At 38.5% G+C, this 22029-nt stretch overlaps 1 protein-coding gene across 2 annotated transcripts in view; it reads left to right on the forward strand.

The window, feature by feature from the left end:
* LOC121316241 (kelch-like protein 32) overlaps positions 1-14250 on the forward strand; it is an 84516-nt gene extending 70266 nt beyond the window's left edge. The window contains exons 8-11 of one of the 2 annotated variants that reach the window (XM_041251179.1): positions 3688-3746; positions 7097-7289; positions 9869-9963; positions 11484-14250. In XM_041251179.1, the coding sequence (XP_041107113.1) occupies positions 3688-3746; positions 7097-7289; positions 9869-9963; positions 11484-11645 (509 nt within the window). In that variant the 3' untranslated portion in view covers positions 11646-14250. Of the gene's footprint in view, positions 1-3687; positions 3747-6970; positions 6994-7096; positions 7290-9868; positions 9964-11483 lie in introns of those variants that run through there. The other variant, XM_041251180.1, reaches the window with a different exon arrangement.
* The last annotated feature ends 7779 nt before the right edge of the window (positions 14251-22029 follow it).

Genomic DNA, 22029 nt, shown 5'->3' on the forward strand with positions numbered 1-22029 from the left:
AGCTAGTTGAATCTACGCCAGTGAGAGGCATGTGTAAAATAACAGGCACAAATCAAAGTCGTAAATCAGGAAATGATGATAATAGATCAAGGATAAGCGTGAAACTTCGGTATTATAATGAGATTTGTACATTTGCATACGAAAGTAGTTTGAAACAAACAGTCATAACTAACTACCGGAGCAGGGATGAAACTAATTTATGGGAATGCCTTTAATACGTTGCAGGTAGGTCTACAAAGTCACAAAAACCTATGAAAAGTCAAGACATGAAAAAAAAAGATACATGGAGCCCATTTGGTGTATTAATTGAATGACAATTGTAATAAGTTTGGGGAGTGTTTAGTGTATGGGAAATTCTTGATTGTACTCTTACAAAGAACTAGTACAAATCAGTGGTACATACAGTATGCAGGGACTGTGGTATAGACTTCGCGTCTCTCAGGGGCTATGAAGTACTGTATATGTACTGTGATGGAATTACAGAATTCACACACTAAGTGGTAAGAAATCAAAATCAAGTGAAGATTAGTGACCACTCCTTTAGAGCTTTTTAAATGATATAATTCCTTCAGTTGATCTTTAATGAGGTGGTGATCAATGGACAAACCAGACACACTGACTGCCATAAAGGATCCCAACCCATGCCTTTATTGTGAGTGCCATTTTGTTAAAATAATACACTTAAGGGCAGGCACTTGTAATGAGATAACCACAGCTGTTAAACCAGCAGCATTTAAAATAGTGATTTGGTTTGGATCATGCATTTTTTGTTTGTCGCCTTTATTTGATCAGAAGTCACTTTTAAAATTTTTACAAAAGAGACCTGCCCAAGCAGGCAGCAAATAAACATGAACATCACACTTTTCACACATGTCATTCAGTTACAAATATCACCCCATCCAGCCACTGTCACAAAATCAAAAACCTTGTAAACAACATTCTGTAAAACAAGAACATCTTTCTGTATTTTAATTATGTGTGTGCTTGAAAGTACTAAGACTGAGCTCTTTCTCAAGATAGTTCCGGGACTAAACCACAAACTAAAATATATATTTTTTAGGGCTGTCAATCGATTAAAACTTGATCGGTTAATTTATGGGCAGTTGTTGATTAATTGGTAGGTTAATCCTTGCACATTTTTAATAATGGTGATGATGATATAGTGGCTGTCCTGCACAGTAATACTAAAAAATAAAAATAAATAAGCCCATTGGGAATTTGGTCTTTTTAAAAGCATTTTTATTATTATTTTTATTTTAGTAAATGTAACATATTTTCACAGAACAACCGTTCTTTCGGGCCACTGTCAGTCACATACTAGTACCTGAAAACACTAGACAGCTGAGCAACGTTTCCAGCATCGGTTGTTTAATTAACCATTATAGCTACATACTTGGCTTCCTTCCTGTACTGCATCTAGCAGAACCTGTGGCACCGAAGATGTTAAGCCGTCCTGAATCTTGTTACAGGTACCTGAGAATACTGTGGCTATTGACAAGTGATTGCTTAACATGCTGTTGTAATCAGAAATCAGAGAAAGTAATTCCACATAATTGCCACTATTTGAAGAATTGGTGCCTTCATCGTGCACTCTGAATGCAAGTTCTTACTTGCCAAGTTAAACAACAGAATCAATCAAGTGTTTAAGAACCTCACAGTTTTTTTTTTTTTTCTTACTTGCTTATTGTGATGTATTGTTTCCCTATGCTTCTGCTCATCCAGTTGACATCAATCCAGGTTTGTCCAAGTTTTTAGTGTTACAGTGGCTCGCAAGTGACTTTGGGAACGCTCATGTTTTTGTGTTGACTTCATCAGACATCCTTGCTGTAGCCATTGCTGTTCCATATCGCCTTTTCTGTACTGAACAAAAGCTTCAGCTTCAGTTTCAGCAGTATACTTTTTTTAATTGACAGCTACCGGTAAGCCACGGATACCTTTTTCCTAATTTGAATGTTGGAAGTGGCGAGTATATCCCTGCCCTTCTTGTGTCACTTTGGGTATTTGTGGTGTATACCTCCATTTCTTTCTGAGAAAGTTCTTATTGAAAATTGATTCGTAACCAAATCGACTACAATGTCTCAGTTGTCTTATGGCATTTTTTAAATTTTATTTCTGAAAAGAAATTTAAAATATTACTTCAAAGTTCTCAGTAAAATTCTCAATAACGGTCTCTATAATAAGCAATATTGCACAAAATTCAGCTATTCTTACACCCTACCCAAGCACATTTATGTCCTGCCTCTGCTCTCTAATGATTCAACAGCTATAAAACAAGGGCAGATCTTTGACTTTCCCATTGGTAAAACTCCCAGTTGTGTCCCACCTGCTCAATCATGATTGGACACCTGTATAACAAGGGACAGATCTTTGACTCTCCCATTGGTTAAACCTACTAAAGACCTTCATCTGTTTATGTCCTGCCTCCGCTCACTTATGATTGGACTGCTGCATGGAAAATGCAGATTTACTATAGGTTGATTTTTATTTATATACAAAAATAAAATTCTGCACGATTTTAATTTGTGAAAAAAAAGAATCTGCGATCGATTTTTTAGTTGATTAATCGGTCCAATTAATTGGAGCAGCCCTAATAATTTAATCATTTTGGTTTGAATCCATTTTACAAAAGCTTTTATTCTTCAATTTGAGTATTGACTACACAGTTGATCATGCTGTCTCATGCTCTTTCATGGTGAATATTTTTAGTGGCTATTCAAAGTGTATGGGTTGAAGCAAGTTTAAATAATAAATCACTGGCAAAGGGAATCAGCAAGGAGGCCTCAGGCCACAAATGGGACCATTTTAAAGTAAAAAAAAAAATCTGTCTATTGAAGTGAAACTGGTGAAGGATTAGGTACTTTAATGACAGTTGCTTGGGTAGAAAGCTCTTAAAATGCAGATTAACTCCCCGGGGTGGGGAATCAAAAATGTCAATCTATATAATATACTTGTTAGAGCAGCCACCAAATCTAAGCAGTCTCTTTGATTGCAAGGGACAGCGGTGCCTGCATGTGGTATCATAACCTAAACTCTGACAAATCAGCCTGATGACTTTCAAAGCTATGAGAAGAGCTACAGGCAAGGAGACTCTCGCCGGTCTTGCAGAAATTAAAGAAACACAGTAATCAATTTTAATATGGTATCCGTTCTGGGATAGTCAAGGCTATATGCAAATCTGCGGGATCTCATTCTAGTGGGTTTATATATAAGAAAGCACAGTGAGGTAGTGAACTGAAGCCCATATTCTGCATCTGCGATATTATTATTATTATTATTATTATTATTATTATTATTATTATTATTATTATTATTAGTGCTGTTCTTTTTTGTATTATACATGTTTATTTAATTGCATTTGTTCACAATATGTGTGCTCTTTATTATTTCAAGATTCAATACTTTATTAATTTGGTTACTCACTACTGATATTTTGTATGTGTTCAGATATGTGTTAACTTATATCTAATGACATTGAATTTTCGGTGGACAGATTACCTACGGTATCGCTGATGTATTGTACTTCAACAGAGGTAATTGTGGCCAGATTTTTATAAATATGCAAATGGGGTATCCAACAATGCAGATTTAGAACACAGAATGCAGAATGCAAAGTCATGTCCATTGATGTAGGACTTTTAAAAATACAGATGAGATTGAATTGTATTTTCTGTGTTTTTCATGTTGCAGGTGGTGTAACGAACACTGCACAGTATCAGAACAGATTAATGGTGTATGACCCAAGTCAGGTGCGTATCATTCTCCAGTAAGTTACTGCTCATGCATGACACAATCCCAGTTTGACAGTCAGGATTTCCTGTCCCAATGCATGGAAACAGAATCCTGAAATTCATTCATTCATTCATTCATTCTCTCTCTCTCTCTCTCTCTCTCTCTCTCTCTCTCTCTCTCTCTCTCTCTCTCTCTCTCTCTCTCTCTCTCACACATGCCTTTGATGCTTCTCCTTTAATCAGCTGCAGAAAAGCACACTATCACTACATTGCACCTGTTTGCAGAACCAGTCCTCATGTTAGTGACACACATTGATCCGATCCAGTCAATTTGGAGAGTTGTATTGTTTTGCCTCAGCTGCTCCAGTATGTTTTGATGTGTAGATTCACAGTATGTGAAGAAGCCAGTAATAAGTGCAGGAATGTACCCACCATTGATCTTGCACAGCAATGTGCTTAAAAAGCAAGTTAAGCATGCTGGAGTGGATTTACATCAAAAGCAACACAACAGCCCTTAAAATCAATGAATACACACCTAATTGCAGCTTGAGTTATAATGTGTAATTTTGTATCTTTTAAAGTTGTGTTGTTTGAGTGTGTGTTGGTATTCCAGTACATAAATATCATCCAGATTTTATGATCTATAATAATCTAATACGTTGTGTGTAGTGTCATCCAAACTACACATGATAACACCTCATGTACATTCCAGAGGCATGAAAAATGGTACTACCATACTGACTCTGTTACTGTAACTTCAAATGACAGTACAGATAGCCTTTGAATTTTAAATGCTAGGCTTAGGTACTGTAGGCAAAACTACTGGTAAGGGAAGGGTGGTGGTGTCTGTCTATAAATTATGGTTTTGTTAAAGGGTTATTGCAGATAAGGAAAGGCACGTTTTAGAATTTACTTTTCTCTGTCAGCTTTGGGCACACTGCATTCCCTATATTGTTTAGACAAAGAAACAGGAAAATATTCCATCTGCCTATGACTTCCTGTGCAGAATCCCAATCACTATATCTGCTGGTGGGGAGGGTGCTTGTGTTGCTCAGTTTTTTTTTCTGTTTTCGTGTGTGTGGGGAACCGATAATGCGTGCCATCTGCCGCAGAGCACACAGCTACCTGCTAACAAGCAGGCAGTGGTGACCTCCGCTTCCCCACCACTGATTAGTATTCAAACAGTGGTTTATTAGGACTGACCCCTCCAGGCCCCTGAGCTTCATTGCCGATGCAGCGCTTGATGGCTCACCTGCCAGTCCTCACAGTGGAAGGGAGGGGGGGAGTGGAGATGCAGCCAGGGGACACATCTCAGCCTCACGCAGCCAGATGGTGTCTACAGGCTCCTGTCAGGGGACATAGCAGCTAACCCAGAAATTAATTCTGACTACACAAACACTGCAAAACTTAATATGGTAATGTAAATAATTAAATAGCTTTGAAGAGACTCTGTCATGGATTTTGGAGATATATATATATATATATATATATATATATATATATATATATATATATATATATATATATATATATATATATATATATTTTTTTTTTATTGCATTTGTTAAAAAGGGTAAACAATTTGCATTGCCTTTTGTTGGGAAGTAGTGATTAAATAACAGGGAACAGAAAGCTAATGCAATTAGATTATTTTTATTGTTAGTACTGATGATAGTTGATTGTCAATTCACATGGTATCTTAACATTTGTTCTTTTTATTAATAATATTTAATATTCATGAAAGGTGAGGAACTAATATCTGGTGGCATTGTCACAAGTACAACTAATTTCACAAGGGACTTAAGATGAAATTGAAGCCAGACTGGCAAAAGTGAAATTCCTTTGGTTTAACCCTAGACTGCTAAAACTACTGGACTACAGAATATTAACGCGTTGACAAAATATTGTTGGTCCGACAAAAATAGTTAACCTACTAACCATGTCACACTATTTAAAAGCAGATGGACCTTTTTTTTTTTTTTACTTATATAAGGTGCATGCTATTTAGTCTTTGTGGTGTTAATAATCAGTGCTTCCAAATACATTTTCTTACTTCTTATTACTGGTCTTTTTCTTGCATTGAAAGTATTTTATTCCTTTGGCTTGCTTTAGGGATATGTGCTGTATACCCCTTTGTCTGTATACAGCTAGACCATTATTAGAGCTCATTTAAACTCATGACCAGGAAATGATTATGTAACGGGAAGCAACAACACCATGTCTGCTATAATGTTGAATTTGAAATATCTGCAGTTCCTAAGTATATAAAAAAAAAAAAAAAAAAAAAAAACAAGAACCAAATGAAGACATGGAAAGCGGGACAGGTGAGCATGTTGATAGGTAATAAAAATAAATAAATAAATAGATCTGTGCTTAGCACTCCTTAATGTCTAGAAATGGTAAGACTTGCCAAAAGATATTTACTGTCAATACAGTGCTATATTACTGCATATTTACAAATCCAGGGTATCACAGTGCAACAGGACACGCAGGTAACTCATTGCAGCACTTCTATGAGAAGCAACCTGTCACCATATTAGGACCACTGGCTATGTTGTCATTGCTGTTTTTGCTGGGATCTGCTGTGAGGATTCTGCAGAAGCTTCCTCAAAGTAGTATACTGTTACTATAATGGTATCTCCAAAGGCGTTTTTAAACTTTTTTGAAAGGTAGTCACACATGACTAGGGACAGATAGTATCTTCGCTTTTCTGCAAATCTCTGTCAATGCGGGATGAGAGTTGAATTCTGTTGGCATGTGTATAATACTGCCCAGGACCCATCCACTATATGCATGGATTAAGGGCATTGACTTATTTTGATTGTTTTTTTTTTTGTTTTTTTTTTCCCCTGGGTTTGATAAGAGGTTTTCTTTAGTGAATGACATATCGTAGCAGAGGACAAGACCAATTCCAAAGACTGAAGAAATATCTGATGGCTGATCATGTTTTTACATTAAAACTTTAAATGCTGCTATCACAAAACTAGCGTTTTTTTTTTCTTTCAGTGTTCTTTACTGTTTAATCAAATGAAACTGACTGACATAAGGGGCTCTAGTAGCAGTCTTCTTATATAAATTAAAAACATTACACAGGCTTCACAAGACAATATAGAGAAAGAACAGCATATCCATTTGTGAAGAAATATTTTAAGGATATTTTTTAGCATAAGTGTGACAGTCTGGGTATTTATGGATCTCTCTGTCAGTGTGTATGACACCTGTATGCATTTTTCACTTTTTAGATACATGTCAAAAGAAGACACAGGTAAAAAAAGTTTAATTTCAATATATATACTGGAACACACTGCTAAAACGGTCATTTCTGCTTACAGTGTAATAACCTCTACCCCCACCCCCCTCTACTGCAGAACAAATGGATTAGCCACAGTCCAATGCTGCAGAGGAGAGTGTATCATGTAATGGCACCGGTCCACAGAAAGCTTTACGTCCTGGGGGGAAACGATCTAGACTACAACAATGATCGGATCCTGGTGCGGCACATAGACTCCTACGACATTGACAATGATCAGTGGACGCGGTGCAGCTTCAGTTTGCTTACAGGTAGGTTCACATCTGTCTTTGGTACACAGGAAGGGAGTGAAGGCAGGAAATCCGTTCTGTGGTGTAGCTGTAGGCTTGGGTTTGAACTTTGCCATCTAGCATGTGTAATGAACTCGGGGTCCCCTGTTACTGACACCCCACTGATAAATACCAACACATACAGCACATGTTTTTAAGTCATATATTTTGACATGTGCAGTTGTATAATTTCTCAAAACTCACTTATTGTTCTCCTTTCCTTGATCAGTAATGCACTGCCAGAATGAGATCTCATCACATTTGATTGAGGAAGCCAGCAGCTGCTCCTGTGCCTAAGTTATATTAAGGGATAAAGAGATGTACCTGCCTCAAGGTCTCAGGATTTCCAGAGAATATGGGAATGCCACCTGCAGCAGCTGATTAGAAAATAAATGAGTACTTGAAGCTGCTTTAATAACCATAAAAACCAGTATGGTATTGACATGTAGATGCTTGAAGCTGGTCAAGGTTGGCTGGTAGCGGTTGTCTCCTGTGGATAAGAACTGACAATTTGGTCCCACAGATGTTCTGTTGGACTGAGGTCAGGAGAAAAAACTGGCCACAGCAAGACCTCAATATTGTTTCTTGAAGTCATGCAATTGTAATCCTAGCACTGTGTGGTCTTGCATCGTCCTGCTGGAAAATCGACACTTCTGGATTGGCTTGGAGGAACGGCAAAGCTGTTGCCTCAAGGATTTCGTCAATATATTACTGAGCAGTAAGGTTGCCCTCAATCTGCACCAAAGGCATTCTTGTTTTAAAGGACAGTCCTCTCCACATCATCTCACTTCCACCGCCCCACCGCTTGGCTTGAACAACACAACAGTCGGCGTGAATATTCACCATGACGTCTCCCCGCATGTTGTCTTCCATCCGGTCTGTCAAGGGCAAAACGGCATTCATCCGTGAATAAAACACTCCACCACTCTGTCTGCCGCCACTTCAGATGTTTTCTGGCCCACAGAAGACAGCAATTTTGTCTCTCAGCTGTCAACATATTACCCCTGAACAGCCTCCTTCTGTGGACTAGTCTGCTGATTGTTGCAGAAGAACATCTCATTCTCCAGGCAACTTATCTCACAGACAGGCTGCCTTCAATCATGCCGATACCAACCAGGCGGTCTTCATTACTCAAGCGAGGCATGGTCTTATCATTCACTGTCCTTGCGTTAATTAAAATCATGTCTTTTCAAATTGCTATTTCTACAGATTCTTAATCAACTCATTTAGGTAATTTTAACCAACTCAAATACCAAACACTGAACACCTGATGGTTTTATGAAATCACATGACTTGAGCTCAGTATTTTGTTATCCCAAGGAAGAATACTGCTCAAACAATCAACAAACCTGCTCACTATTTAAACTATAAATAACATTATGTATGTGTACAATGCGCTATTGATGTCAAACTTAGACTATTGCGTTTTCATTGTGCATCAGTATAAATAAAACGCAGCGTTCCAAAAAATCATGCACAGTCCTGGCTTTGAAACAATCCTTTTTTAATATTTTATATTTTATTGTACATTCATGGGCCTCACAATCATGAAGTCTAGTTGCTGTTTTTAATTGATGATGTCATTTTGTTTTGCTTTACCATCACTGCTCGATTTGACTTTTCCCTGGCCCTGAGCTTGCACTGAGCGGACTATAAATGCAGATCATAACTATCGGCACTCAACAGACATCCTCATTCCATTCATGTGAGAATGGGACTAAAAAATGACATTTGAAGCTACTTAAGGCCTTTGCCTACTGGATCTGTTCCGTCATTTATCATCTGTCATCCGAAAAAGTCGTGCATCAAATCCATTGCACACTGTATGCATTAATATCGTACTTCAGAGTGCTGAATATATTTCGTTTCAGTATTTTAATAAAAAACAAATTCAGTTCTGTTCATTCTTACGTAACTTTGAACTCAAAACATTTTAAATGTGACATAAGCTTAATGATCAACAAACGCTGATGGAATTTAAGACATTTGCTAATTAAGTTTCTGCTAGATCTACAATAATGTTGTTACACAATACATAATAATAATTTAAACAGCATCAGAAACCATATGACCAATATTAAATTTTTCAAGCTTTTGCTCCATCACTTTCATGTACTGCACCTGTTTTCTGACTGTTAGCCCTGACCGCTCTTGCCCTGTCACGCTTCTTTCTCTTTTATGTGTCTCCAGGTTGGCCATTGTTTCTTTACTTCTTCGACCACAATTGAAATACAAAGTATATGCTTGCAATAACCTATACTGCACAAAATTCACGTGTTTATGTATGCTATCAGTTCATAATTTCAAGTTTTATGACACATAACACTTTGTAATCTTTGTTGAATTTATCATAAAGTAATTTTTGTTTGCCGGCACACACAGTTTTTTTCAGGGTACTGCAAGAAACCATGTGTCTTCCCAGTCGAATGCACATGATGTTTTTTTCTTTTCTTGACGCACGTTAAAATCGGATTCGCTGTGCAATGGTCTTTACTCTTAAAATGTACAGTAAGCAAGCTGCTGATCAGTCTGTTTGGTTTTTTTTGTTTTGTTTTTCCCAGGGCAAAACGAGTCAGGAGTAGCTGTCCACAATGGAAGAATATATCTTGTTGGGGGATATTCTATATGGACCAATGAGCCATTAGCTTGTATCCAGGTGAGTGAACCTTGAGAAGGAAGGTCTGTTACACATGGCAAGTGAATATGTACCTTTGAAATGACAATTGATTAGCCCCTGTTGGCATTATGTGTGTGTGTGTGTGTGTGTGTGTGTGTGTGTGTGTGTGTCTTTATGTGCTTCTGAGGTGGAGATAGCAAGTGGTATAGGAGCAATATTCAGGCAAAAAAGAAAAGTCAATGATAATTTATCAAGATGCTTATAGCAATTTACTGCAGCTTTTACGAACCAGCTTTTAAGTACCCTGTGCTTTTTAGTAGATTTAAAATAAATATTGGACTTTCAAAAAAAAAAAAAAAAAAAAATAGTCACTTCTCGCACTTGGTTGGCAGGCTCTTTCCTTTATATCTGTTGAATAAAGTCATATTATATTGGGTGTACAGTAACCTTCCTGAATGTTTTATCCTTTGTATTATAATTTGATTTTCTGTATTTATGTGTCTTATTGTAATTGTATTGTTTAATATTCCTGTGTATCAAGCGTATACCATGTATAGCATGCATGGTTCAGAAACCTTTTATTATGGGCACCTCTTAGCAAAATCACTGTACTGTATACTCAGGGCTCTTAGTTTTCTGTTTTTATTTTTGGTCACGTGATGCCCTTTTAAAGTTATATTGAGCCGGCTCTGTTTCTTAATTAAACTCTTGGAAAAGCGTTGATCACTTTTGTTTTTACTCCCTTAACTTGATGGAGACTGTGATTCTGTTTCATTGATAATGTAAAAAAAAAAAAAAAAAAAAGGCAGCTCTTTATTTTTCATTCAAACTGAACACAAATAACGAGTTCAGTTCAATGTATTTTTCCCAGATTTAAAATCGCAGTGACTCATTGCAAAAATGTTAAATCAAGTCAATTTAACTTCACTCGCTGTTTGCATTCGGTTTGAATTAAAAATAAGTAGCGGCCGTTTTCTGTTTTGTTTGTTTTTTTACATTGTCAGTGAAACAGAATCACAGTCTCAATCGAGTTACGAGAGAACAAACTAAAGTGAACTTGTTTCACAGTCAACACTTTCCCAAGAGGTTAATTAAGAAACAGAGTCGGCTCAACATAACATTAAAGGGGCATCACGTGACAAAATAAAAACACGGAAACGAAGAGCCCTAAGTATACTATATAGAATACTGTAATCTACATATTCCGCACACATCTAGTTTTATATGCATTGCATATATCGCATGCAGAAGTTGTATATTTTTGTTTCTTTTGTATTCATCTTTTGCTATCACTACAAAAAAAAAAAACAATGACAGCAAGCATTCTCAGTTGAACTGTCATTTCCTTAAATAAGAAAATCTGTTAACAAATCTGCCCGCTGATCAAAATAAGTGATCTGCTACATGTAACTGTACTGCAGATTTCACCTACTGACCCATTCGTTTTTTTAAAACTTTATTTAATTTATTCCACTTGGTTTACTGAACTCTATCGAGGAGTCAGGTAATTCTAGTGTTTCTGAGTTTGCAGGTTTACAATCCTGTGTTATTTTATCCAGGTGCTGGATGTTAGCATAGCAGGCAAGGAGGAGGTTTTCTATGGCCCGACTCTCCCATTCGCTTCCAATGGCATAGCAACCTGCTTCCTCCCAGCTCCATACTTCACCTGCCCCAACCTCCAGACCTTGCAAGTGCCTCATCACAGAATTGGTGCTGTGTAAAAAAAAAAAAAAAGAGAAACAGACAAAGAAACATCTGCAGCCTCAAGATCCAATGTGACAGTCTAACAAAAGCATCCTCAAAACAACCTGAATGTCTCTCATTTGCAGTGTAACTTTCTGCAGCATAAAAGCTGAAAAGACAGTGGATGTCACTCCCCAGAACCGAATGTTAGAAATGGAAGATGTAGCTTCGGCAGACAGGATAGAAACACCGACATCATATATATGTACAGAGCCTCAGTATAAGGTTGAAGAATGTGGCCCATTAAAACAAAAGCAATGTATAGAGAGATCTGCAATAAAGGTTAGAAGCCAACATGTATTTTATTTCAGTTATCATTGATAACAAGTCAGGATTTGGTGAATAGTCTGACCAACCTTATTTCATCATTTTCTGCAGAAAAACAAGCAACTGTGACACTAGGACTTTCAATATAAACAGGATTTCCCTCGAGTTGGGCACATTTTTTGTCCGAGGGGGCTACTGTAGTTTGGGGTTCTTTTATTTTGTTTAAAACTTTAAGAGTACAGTATGGGAGAAAGTTGAATGTGAATTGAAATCTATGAGTTGTATTAAATGCCCAAGTTTTGCCTCCCTGTTTTATTTCTTCACACATTTCAAGGTACAAAAAGTTCCAATTAAACCAATAAAGCAAACCCCTGCATACATTAACAGGTTTAGGATGTGAGTTTGCTGTGCGTAACACATTTTAATGGCCATCAATTTTAAAACATACTTTCAGTGGGCGTTTATAAGCCAAACAAACTGCAACGTTCTGAGTGCTTGATGATGGTGCAAGCTGTTTTAAAATGTATTCCATAATAAGTGATACCAAGATTTGAATTACCAGTATCATAAGTAAGCAAATTAGATTTTATAAAGTCAGTTTTTTTTTTTGTTTAAATTTTGACTGCATTTTGTATACCAACATTATTTTCTTATATCCGCAATTGAAAAAGCGATGTCATCAAAATTATAATTGAAATCCACCATCACTCAGGACCGGAACATTGTGCCAGCTTATACAGAGTGCTTGTTTACAGAGCTATTGAAACAGTACATACAAAAATAAATCTGAACACTTTAAAAACTAGTGTCCAGATATTCAATTAAGGATTGTATTAATTGCAATGCTACTTTATATAAACAAGGATTTTACTGTAGATGTAATGTGTCATGCATGTTGTATTTATGCAACATACTTGATTATAAACTTAGAAATGAAAAATCTGGTGACTATGTGCTAGACTGCACAGTCAGGTATACATTGATTTTAGGCAGACAAGACTTACAAATCGTGCCCCATTTTAGAGAGCATCTCGGCATTCATTTCAAGAGAGATTTGGATGGAACCCAAGAATGAATTATACAGAATGCCACTATGTAGAGGATTAGACAGAATTTACTGTATTTAAATTCTGGATATTGCATATTAGCTTTTAAATGTCAAAACAGTTTGCTCTTATCCCACAAAAGTACTTTAGAAATCTAAGGCATAGAGACAGCATCTACAAGGACCCCAGTAGTCGCTGTGGACATTGCCACAACATGCACCCGACAGCAGGAGGCAGTATGCAGCTAGATTTAAAAACAAGAAATACATCATGAAATACATGAACTTTAAAATCGTTATGATAGATGCGCTTCAGGTTATCGGACTGCTTGAGCACGAGAAACAAGCAGGCTCCAGTACCTTGGATTACAGGGCATACATATACATGTAATATGGTAATAACCAAGTCACTTGCATTGTAACAACTGATGTAATTAGTGTATAATCATATGGGAGTGGCCTGTACAAATATGTCACCATGCAGGTATTAAGATGCTGTTCACAAGAGCAATCCCATGTAATTACACAATAGTTACAGTGTAAGAGCAAAGTTTGGTAATTACATTGTTATTATAATGCAATTGCAACATACTGCACATGCAGGAATAAATGTACTTCAACCCATTCGGTTATATACGTATTGTTGCTTACAAATCAGCTTGGAAAAGTCCAGCGATCTGGCTGAATTGTGTCACCTAGGAATGTGTTCAATAGCTATCCCTATATTTATATTGCAAAACACACATAAGCATTATAGTTATGCCAGATTTACTGGATGGAAGATGATAACTTAGCATAAGTGTACCCACTACCATGTGTTGTTATTTACATAATGAACAACAATACATTAATACAAATACATACATGGTCATTACTAGTTTGTGTCATAGCAGTTTTTGTAAGGAAATGCACAAATTCCATTCAAGCAATCAATTAGACAAATATTGGAAAGAAAGAGGGGTACTCGGTGCAGAATCAACGATATGAAAGGCTTACAGTAGAAAATAATATGTACTGTATGTTGCATATATGTATAATGCATATACAATATATTTTGCCTTATATTAACATGTATGTTCACTTTCTGACATGTAGGGAGTGTTTTCTATGATGTTATGATATGCTGTATGTATACTGCACAGCATATTAAGTGTCTATCTCATATATGAGTCATATATAATGTTCAATATGGGCTACTTCAAATCAGTGCTGACCACAAACATTAAGCAGAAATGAAAATGTTTAATATTTACAAGTAAAAAACATTTTGTCTACCCTCTTTTGTGTGTGTGTGTTTTTTTTTTCATATCCAGATCTTAGGGCAACACGTAATCTCATCACTTATGATAGGCAAGTATGCTAGGAATACAGTTGATGCGCAACAATTGAGAAAAATGTCAATTTTCTATCGTCAGAGAATTTTACATTTTTTACACTTTTTAAAAAAAAAAATCTATTGAATTATCAACACCAGTGGGTAGCACTATGTTTAAAATTATATACAAGTAGAGAAGTTCATAAATCAAGCTTTCATGTTGAAAACAAAAGGGTGTGTAAATAGACACATGCCGTGATGATGTCATTTCAGTGTATGTATTACTATACTGAAGCCTGCTGAAACTCAATGTTGTTGTTTTATTTTTGTCACGGAAAAACATTTTTTTTTTTTTTTTTATCAGTTAATTTAAAAAAATACATATTCAGAAAACGAACATCTGTGCACATAGAGAGCAAATAGTTGCAAAAATATACTTCAAAAATCAATTACATCTTTCCCTTAAAGTGGTTATTCCATAACCAAGAATTTGAGGCATCGCATTAGTGAATTGCACTGCGCTTAAGATAAGATGTACTAAATGAATTCATACGCTTTCGCTTCTTTCAGGGAAAGCTATGAAAGGATTAGTCACACATCCATAAATGTGATAGGAAGGAAGCTCTATCGCTGCAGCTTTCACAAATTAAAATTAAATTCCCACTTGTTGATTTCATTCCTAGCCTTTTTTTTTTGCATTCCAGTGGTGTATAGTGCTCTTGGTTCTGAAAAAAAGAATCCTTGTACATTAAGTTCTTAAAATGATTTTTTAAGTTGCTAACTGCCCAGCATTGATGTCTTGAGCTCAATAAATCGAACACAGAATCCCACCCAACAGTTTTTCCCCCAATGAGAATGTGAAATACAAAATGACTTCTAGTAGGATTTTCATAAACTTAGTAAATTGTAGAAATAAGAACAAGGCCGTGTTATGTTATTTGTTTGAACTGTACAGCACTTCTAAGAAAAAAAGTTTTTAAAAGTTTATTTTAAAATCAATAAGTAGGGGCTGCAGGAGGTGTTATCTTCAAGATTAACTTCACTTTCCTTTTGGACTGTGCATATATATACCGTAAAACTTCAATTGAACGCCTCTGGCGTTTATTTACAATATTTGCCAGCAGACCCGGCATGTATTGGAGACGGGCGATTATTTGAGACCATGTTTATATACTGAGTGTCAACCGAAACTTATCACTTATATTTGGATAAAATTTACTAGATGTGATTGAGAAATGACAAACTCTGTAGAGCATGTGAGCATGTGCACTGATTTTTATTGTGCTGATTAACAATTGACACCACAAAGATGCTGCAGTTCATGGCCTGTCATTGACAGAGGGTATCTGGTTATACAGTCTTGCCAGGTTTGAAATTGCTGTCTGTGAGCACCCAAGACGGCGAGGCACAGTACACTACCCTAGTCCAGCCTCCAACATGCCGATTGCACGAAGGTGCTGCTCTCTTGACAGATGAGGCATATTGATTTTTTTCTGTGATTTTCTTTATTGTTTTTAGTCAAGCTTGCAATTCAACAGCTGAAATCACTCCATATCCAGTGTCCAATCAACTGTCTCACTAGTGATTGAGTGCATATGCTTCAGTCATAGTCACACAAGCGTGTCATGGTAAAGGATGAATGATCGAGTGATTAAAAATAATAATAATAATTATTAATGTCCATCATTTATATACCTTATTTTATGTTTTTTAAATGAATGTGTTATAATAGTGATAAGTTTCTTTTGATGCTCGGTATATTAGATCACTAGCTTCACATGGTTTATGCGGTCATTGAGAAGCCGCTAACACATAAAATGATCAAAACTTTTAATAACTGCATTAAACAAATATGCATTACATGTAGACCTTCCTTAAATGACATTTTCTATTATTATTATTATTATTATTATTATTATTATTATTATTATTATTATTAATCTTGAGTCACTTGTTAACAGTTCATTACGCTCAAGCTCTTCCTCGTCTTCCTCAGCTTCAATGGCAATAGAGACCCAGCATTTATTTACAATATCTGCCAGCAGACTTGGTGCGTATTGGAGACAAGAGATTATTTGAGACCCAGCAATTATTTGAAGTTTTACGTTAATGAATACAGTAAACAGGTTTAGTTGGGTACATCACAGTCTTGTAATAAATACTTTTGGAATTCTTCTCCATTTACTGTGTCTTAGGATTCATTCTATAAGTGTGTGCGTCTCCATTCAAATTATTTGCATGTGGCACTGTGACAGAGAGCGAATGAATCAGAATCAGCAATCTCCCTCTCGACCTGTGAAAGCAAATTAATGGTTGGACAGTTCATTCCAGGTGGCAGTCAGAAGCCGGCCATTCAGGAAAGGGACAGCATCACGGTACCAGTAAGGTGAGTGAAGTTTCATTCATGAATTGGAGGAGACGTGATTGAACTAGTTATTGGAGGAGGCAGGGCTGAGGGTACTTTAGGGAGACATGACGCCGTAATCGGTTCTTTTGTTGGGGTTGATGGGACCAGGTAAGGAATGGGGAAATGGTCGGGAGGGGCCTTGTATTATTGATGTGGTGGTTGGTAATGTGAGTAACTGAGCTCTAATGGACTCAGGGTGTGCACAGACCTTAATTCGATCAGTTCTCTTAGGTGGTGTGTTGTGGCAGCCACAAGGCAAGGTGGCGATCTCCTGTATCCATAGAGACACGACGACAAATCCCACCCTAAAAGCATACGTGTCGATAGGTCAGACACAGCTCCATCTCACAGTGGGGGTGGTGGCAAGGCTGACACACCCCGTAATTCTGGGCTGGGACTGGCCACAGTATCGGCAATTAATCTAAAAGGCAGTCCCGACCGCACACGTAACCGTAGCAGGGGAAATAATTATTGGTACGCAGTGTGACTGAGAGGGTGAGGTTACTCCAGCCCCTCTCAATATACCGGACATGTGGAGCTCAAGCACAGACCTAGTGTGGGACAAGAAAAACGAACCCAAAATGGTGCACGCATTGGGACAGATCCGGTCTATTGAAGGAAAGGATGTTGAAGGTGCTGGTATATTCACACTTCATTATCAAGAGGAAATTACTGTATAGGGTAAACCCTGCCCCGGGCACAGGAGAGCCTATAACACAACTGATGGTTCCTCCATCCTGTTGGCCCGAGGTCATGAGGCTGGCGCATGACATCCCCTTTGCAGGACACTTGGGAGCCGACAAGATGAGGGAACGCATATTGGCTCGATTTTATTAGGTAGGGCTTAATAGTGAAGTGTCGAAATATGTAGCCACATGCCCAGACTGCCAGCGAGTAGCGCCGGTTCGAGTGCGTCCCACCCCTTTGGTCCCACTGCCAATCATTTCCACTCCCTTTGAGCGCATTGCAGTGGACGTAGTGGGCCCTTTGCTACCTTCTGACTCCGGGTATATGCACATATTAGTAGTAGTGAATTATGCAACGTGATACCCAAAGGCAGTTCCTTTGAAGTCCACTAGTGCCACTGCAATAGCCAAAGAACTAGTGCAGATTATGTTGAGAGTAGGGATCCCCAAAGAGATATTGACTGATCATGGGACTAACTTTCTGTCTCAAATGCTACAGCAGGTTTATAAAATGCTAAAAATACATCCCATCCGGACATCTGTTTATTAAAGCAGATGCTGAGACGATTTTTGAACCAAGAGCAGAAACATTGGGAAGCGTTCCTTCCCTACCTCCTTTTTGCAGTGAGGGAGGTGCTGCAGAGTTCAACAGGGTTCTCCCTTTTTGTGCTCTTGTACGGCCAACAGCCTCAAGGCATCCTCGATCTGTTGAGAGAGGGGTGGGAGGAGCACAAAGACTCGTCCAAAAACATAGTGCAGTTGCTCCTACTCTGTGATCCCCTGGATTTGTTTGGTCATTTGGCCCAGGACAATCTAAAATCGACTCATCACTGGCAACAGCAGCATTACAACCAAAATGCACGGATTTGGACCTTTCGATCAGGAGACAAGGTAATGCTGCTTCTTCCCAAGTCAGAATCCAAGCTATATGATACAAGAACTAATCTCATTGAATATGACATTTTCTATCACAGTTAGAGAGAGACCCTACCGGAACCTGGACAGCACCAACTGCTTCTGTGTTGATTTTCATAAGGTAAACGCTATTGCCAAGTTTGATGCATATCCCATGCCTCGGGTCCATGAGCTTCTCGACAGACTGGGAACGGCGAGGTTCATCTCGACCTTGGACCTGACAAAGGGATACTGGCAGATCCCCTTAACTCGCAGATCACGTGAGAAAACTGCATTTTCTACCCCTGATGGTCTGTTTTATTTCATAACCATGCCATTTTGTCTACATGGTGCGCCCATTGCTTTTCAGAGACTAATGGACCAGGTTTTACAGCCACATCATCAATATGCAGCAGCGTATATTGATGATGTGGTTATCTACAGCTGCACCTGGCGAGAGCATTTGGGTAGGGTCACAGCCATCTTGCAGTCTCTGAGGGTAGCCTGGCTGACAGCCAACTTGAGTAAATGTGCATTTACAAAAGAAGAAACCCAATATTTAGGATTTATTATGGGACATGGGCAGATGAAACCCGTCGCCACCAAAGTCCAGGCTTTGATGGACCCAACAATCTCAAAACCAAGTCCCAGGGGAGATCTTTCTTAGGGTTGGCCGGTTATTACCACCGATTCATCCCTGAGTACGCCACAGTGGTCAACCCCCTAGTGAGCCTCACTAAAAAGAGTGCACCAAATTTAATTAAATGGACTGGAGAATATCAGGGGGCCTTTGATACCATTAAGCAATGACTCTTCCAAGCCTCCACCTTAATCACACCAGATTTTGATAAGGAATTCCTCCTCCACACCAACGCTTTGGATGCTGGTCTTGGGATGGTCTTGTCCCGGCAGGTTGACGGAGTAGAACACCCCGTCCTGTATATAAGCAAAAAAATGCTCCCTCGGGAGTGCAACTACTCTGTCATAGAAAAGGAATGTCTGGCCTTTAAATGGGCCACTCAGACCTTACGCTATTACCTCCTGAGATACTCATTCAATCTTGTCACTGACCACACCCCACTCAGATGGTTAAGCACGATAAAGGACAGCAATGCCAGGATTACTCTGCGGTATCTGGCACTGCAACATTTCATGTATTTCATGACACATCGTACAGAGAAAGGTCATCAAAATGTGGATTACTTTTCCCAGGAGGAGGGTGTAATGGGCAAGGTAGATTCAGCCAAGTGTTCCTTCGGCTCCACTCTAAGTGGTGGGATATGTGACAGAGCGCGAATGAATCAGAATCAACAATCTCCCGCTCGATCTGTGAGAGCAGGAATTGTGTGCCCTGTACTGAATGGTTCGGCAATTCATTCCGAGGACAGTCGGAAGCCAGCCATTCAGGAAAGGGACGACGACACGGTACCGTACTAGTATGCTAAGCGAAATGTCATTCATGAATTGGAGGAGACGTGATTGAACTAGCTATCGGAGGGGGCGGGGCTGAGGGTACTTTAGGGGGACGTGATTCCGTAATCGGTTCCTTTGTTGGGGTTGATGGGAGGAACCAAGGACTGTTCAGAACCTGAGTTAAGTGTCTGTTTAGTTTTCAAAAGTGTGCGTTATCTGTCTTCGCCAGATTGATTAAGCACGGATCTGGGAGCTGCAGCCTTGGGCCAACGATTCACCCGGATTTCACCGCACCTGCTCTTAACCAGCATCACTGTTTCCAGCACCGTACCTGTACTAAGAGCACACACTGTCCGGAGTTGTGTCTGTGTTTGTGTGGTGTCTGTGTTTTTGTAATTATTTCGGGACTGGAGCCCCGTGTTTTGGTGCTGGGAATACCCATTGTTGGGTAGACCCAGCTTTATTATTTAAAACCGGTCAAGGAGACTGTTAATGTAATTAAAGAAAGAACTTGAACAATGAACTCTGTGTTTGTCCTTGTCTGGAGCACCTGCATCACCCTTTCACTGTGCCCTGCAACCCATACATTCACAGGCACTAATGGACAATACTGTATATGCAGCATTTGTATGTCTTGACCTCCTTGAGCACTGCTGTGCAATTACAGAGATTTTAAATTGTTGTAAATTACCGTGATTGTTCTGCTCTTTCAAAGCCCACGCAAGTTAAGAAGTACTTTGGGGTGTTGGTTAGTCTATTTTCAACAACTTGCTTTTTATTGGCAGGAGAAAGCAGTTGTAGTTTGGAATTGCTGTGGCCTGATAGTAAACAGAAAAAGCGATCATGCTTAGCAAAATCATCTTTAGGTTAGAAGGAAGATGGATTTATTCTGCAGCATGAGTGCTCACACTTTTATTTATCTAAGTAGAGCCTCAATTCTTCAAGACTGATTACTTACCATATTATCTATAGTAAACAGAACTAGTTATTTTTGATTTGCACATTGTGATGGGGTATGCCCGTCTCTGTATTATTTTGTATTATTATTATTGTTGTCTGAGACGGGGTACGCCCACCCCTGTATTATTTTGTATTGTTATGTGGATTTTTAAATGTGGTAGGCAGAGGCGGTAGTTCATTCCTGTCTCTACCAAAATACAAACCTGTGAGAATGCACGATCGGCAGCTAATGGAATTATTGATAATTGGCTGTTGGCCATGATTCGTGGAAAACCTCTCCAGAATGTGGTGGAGGGGTAAACAAGATAATTAACAACCAGTTAACCCATCGACCACTATATAAATGGGCAGCTTTTGCTGACAAGGAGGGGGTTTTTGGAGAGAGAGAGAGAGAGAAAGAGAAGCACAACGTAAACAAAACACCTTCTATCCAGCTGGCTGTATTCCAGCCGATATTTGGATTATTTACTGTTGTGTTTTACTCTGCAGGTACAGAGCGCTGTTCACGAAATTGTTACAGTGTATATCAACACGTGTAAGGCCGCGTGTTAGCTAGGGTATAAAAGCAAAGGCACGTGTGCACTTTTGTGTTCTGTTCTGTGTTCTGTGTTCTGTGTGTAACTGTGACTGAATAAACGACGTTTGATTTTTGTACAGTTCTCATTGTCTAGGCTCACTTATTTCCGGACCCAAATACATAACATTTACTGTGTTTGTTATTATTTGTTTTGGCCAATGTGCTTTTTGTTTGTGTTTTTTTTTTGTACAAGTCTTTTGTTTGTTTGATTTATTTTGATTTATTTAATAAAAGAACGAGCGCAGTGACAACTCACCCTGGAGTTCTTGTGTGTGTGTGTCTGTTATCTTCCTGGTCTGGTATGTCACCCACCCAGCTGTCCTGCCACGGATAATAAATAAATAAATAAATACACAAACATATTCAGGGCACTGAATTAGTGAATGGTCCTTACAGAGTAAAGCATAGCATAGTTCATGTACAATTAACTGTCAACTTAACCAAGCAGTGAATCAACTAAACAAGACCACACAGGTCCTGAATCAGCATTAACCTTCTTATATCTCTATTTTAGCCCTTTTTCTTTGACCAGTTTGCAAACTCTGTTCCTGTAAATCTTCCTTTTTCTCCTGCTAAACCTGATCTACAGATGTTACCAATCTACTGAACTCTTGAGGCAAGGAACCCAGCCTGGGAAATTTCTGCCCAGCCATAACTGTGACCACATCTAAATAGGGGATCCAAGAGAGGTTTCACTGATGCAAGTCACACCTGACAGGTGGAACAAACCTTTTAAATAAACTAGGAATAGGCCCACTTTTCCAGTGGTACTTTACAAATTGTACCACTTCCAACAGG

Source organism: Polyodon spathula, chromosome 5 (genome assembly GCF_017654505.1).
Source record: "Polyodon spathula isolate WHYD16114869_AA chromosome 5, ASM1765450v1, whole genome shotgun sequence".
In the NCBI taxonomy this organism is placed as follows: Eukaryota; Metazoa; Chordata; class Actinopteri; order Acipenseriformes; family Polyodontidae; genus Polyodon; species Polyodon spathula.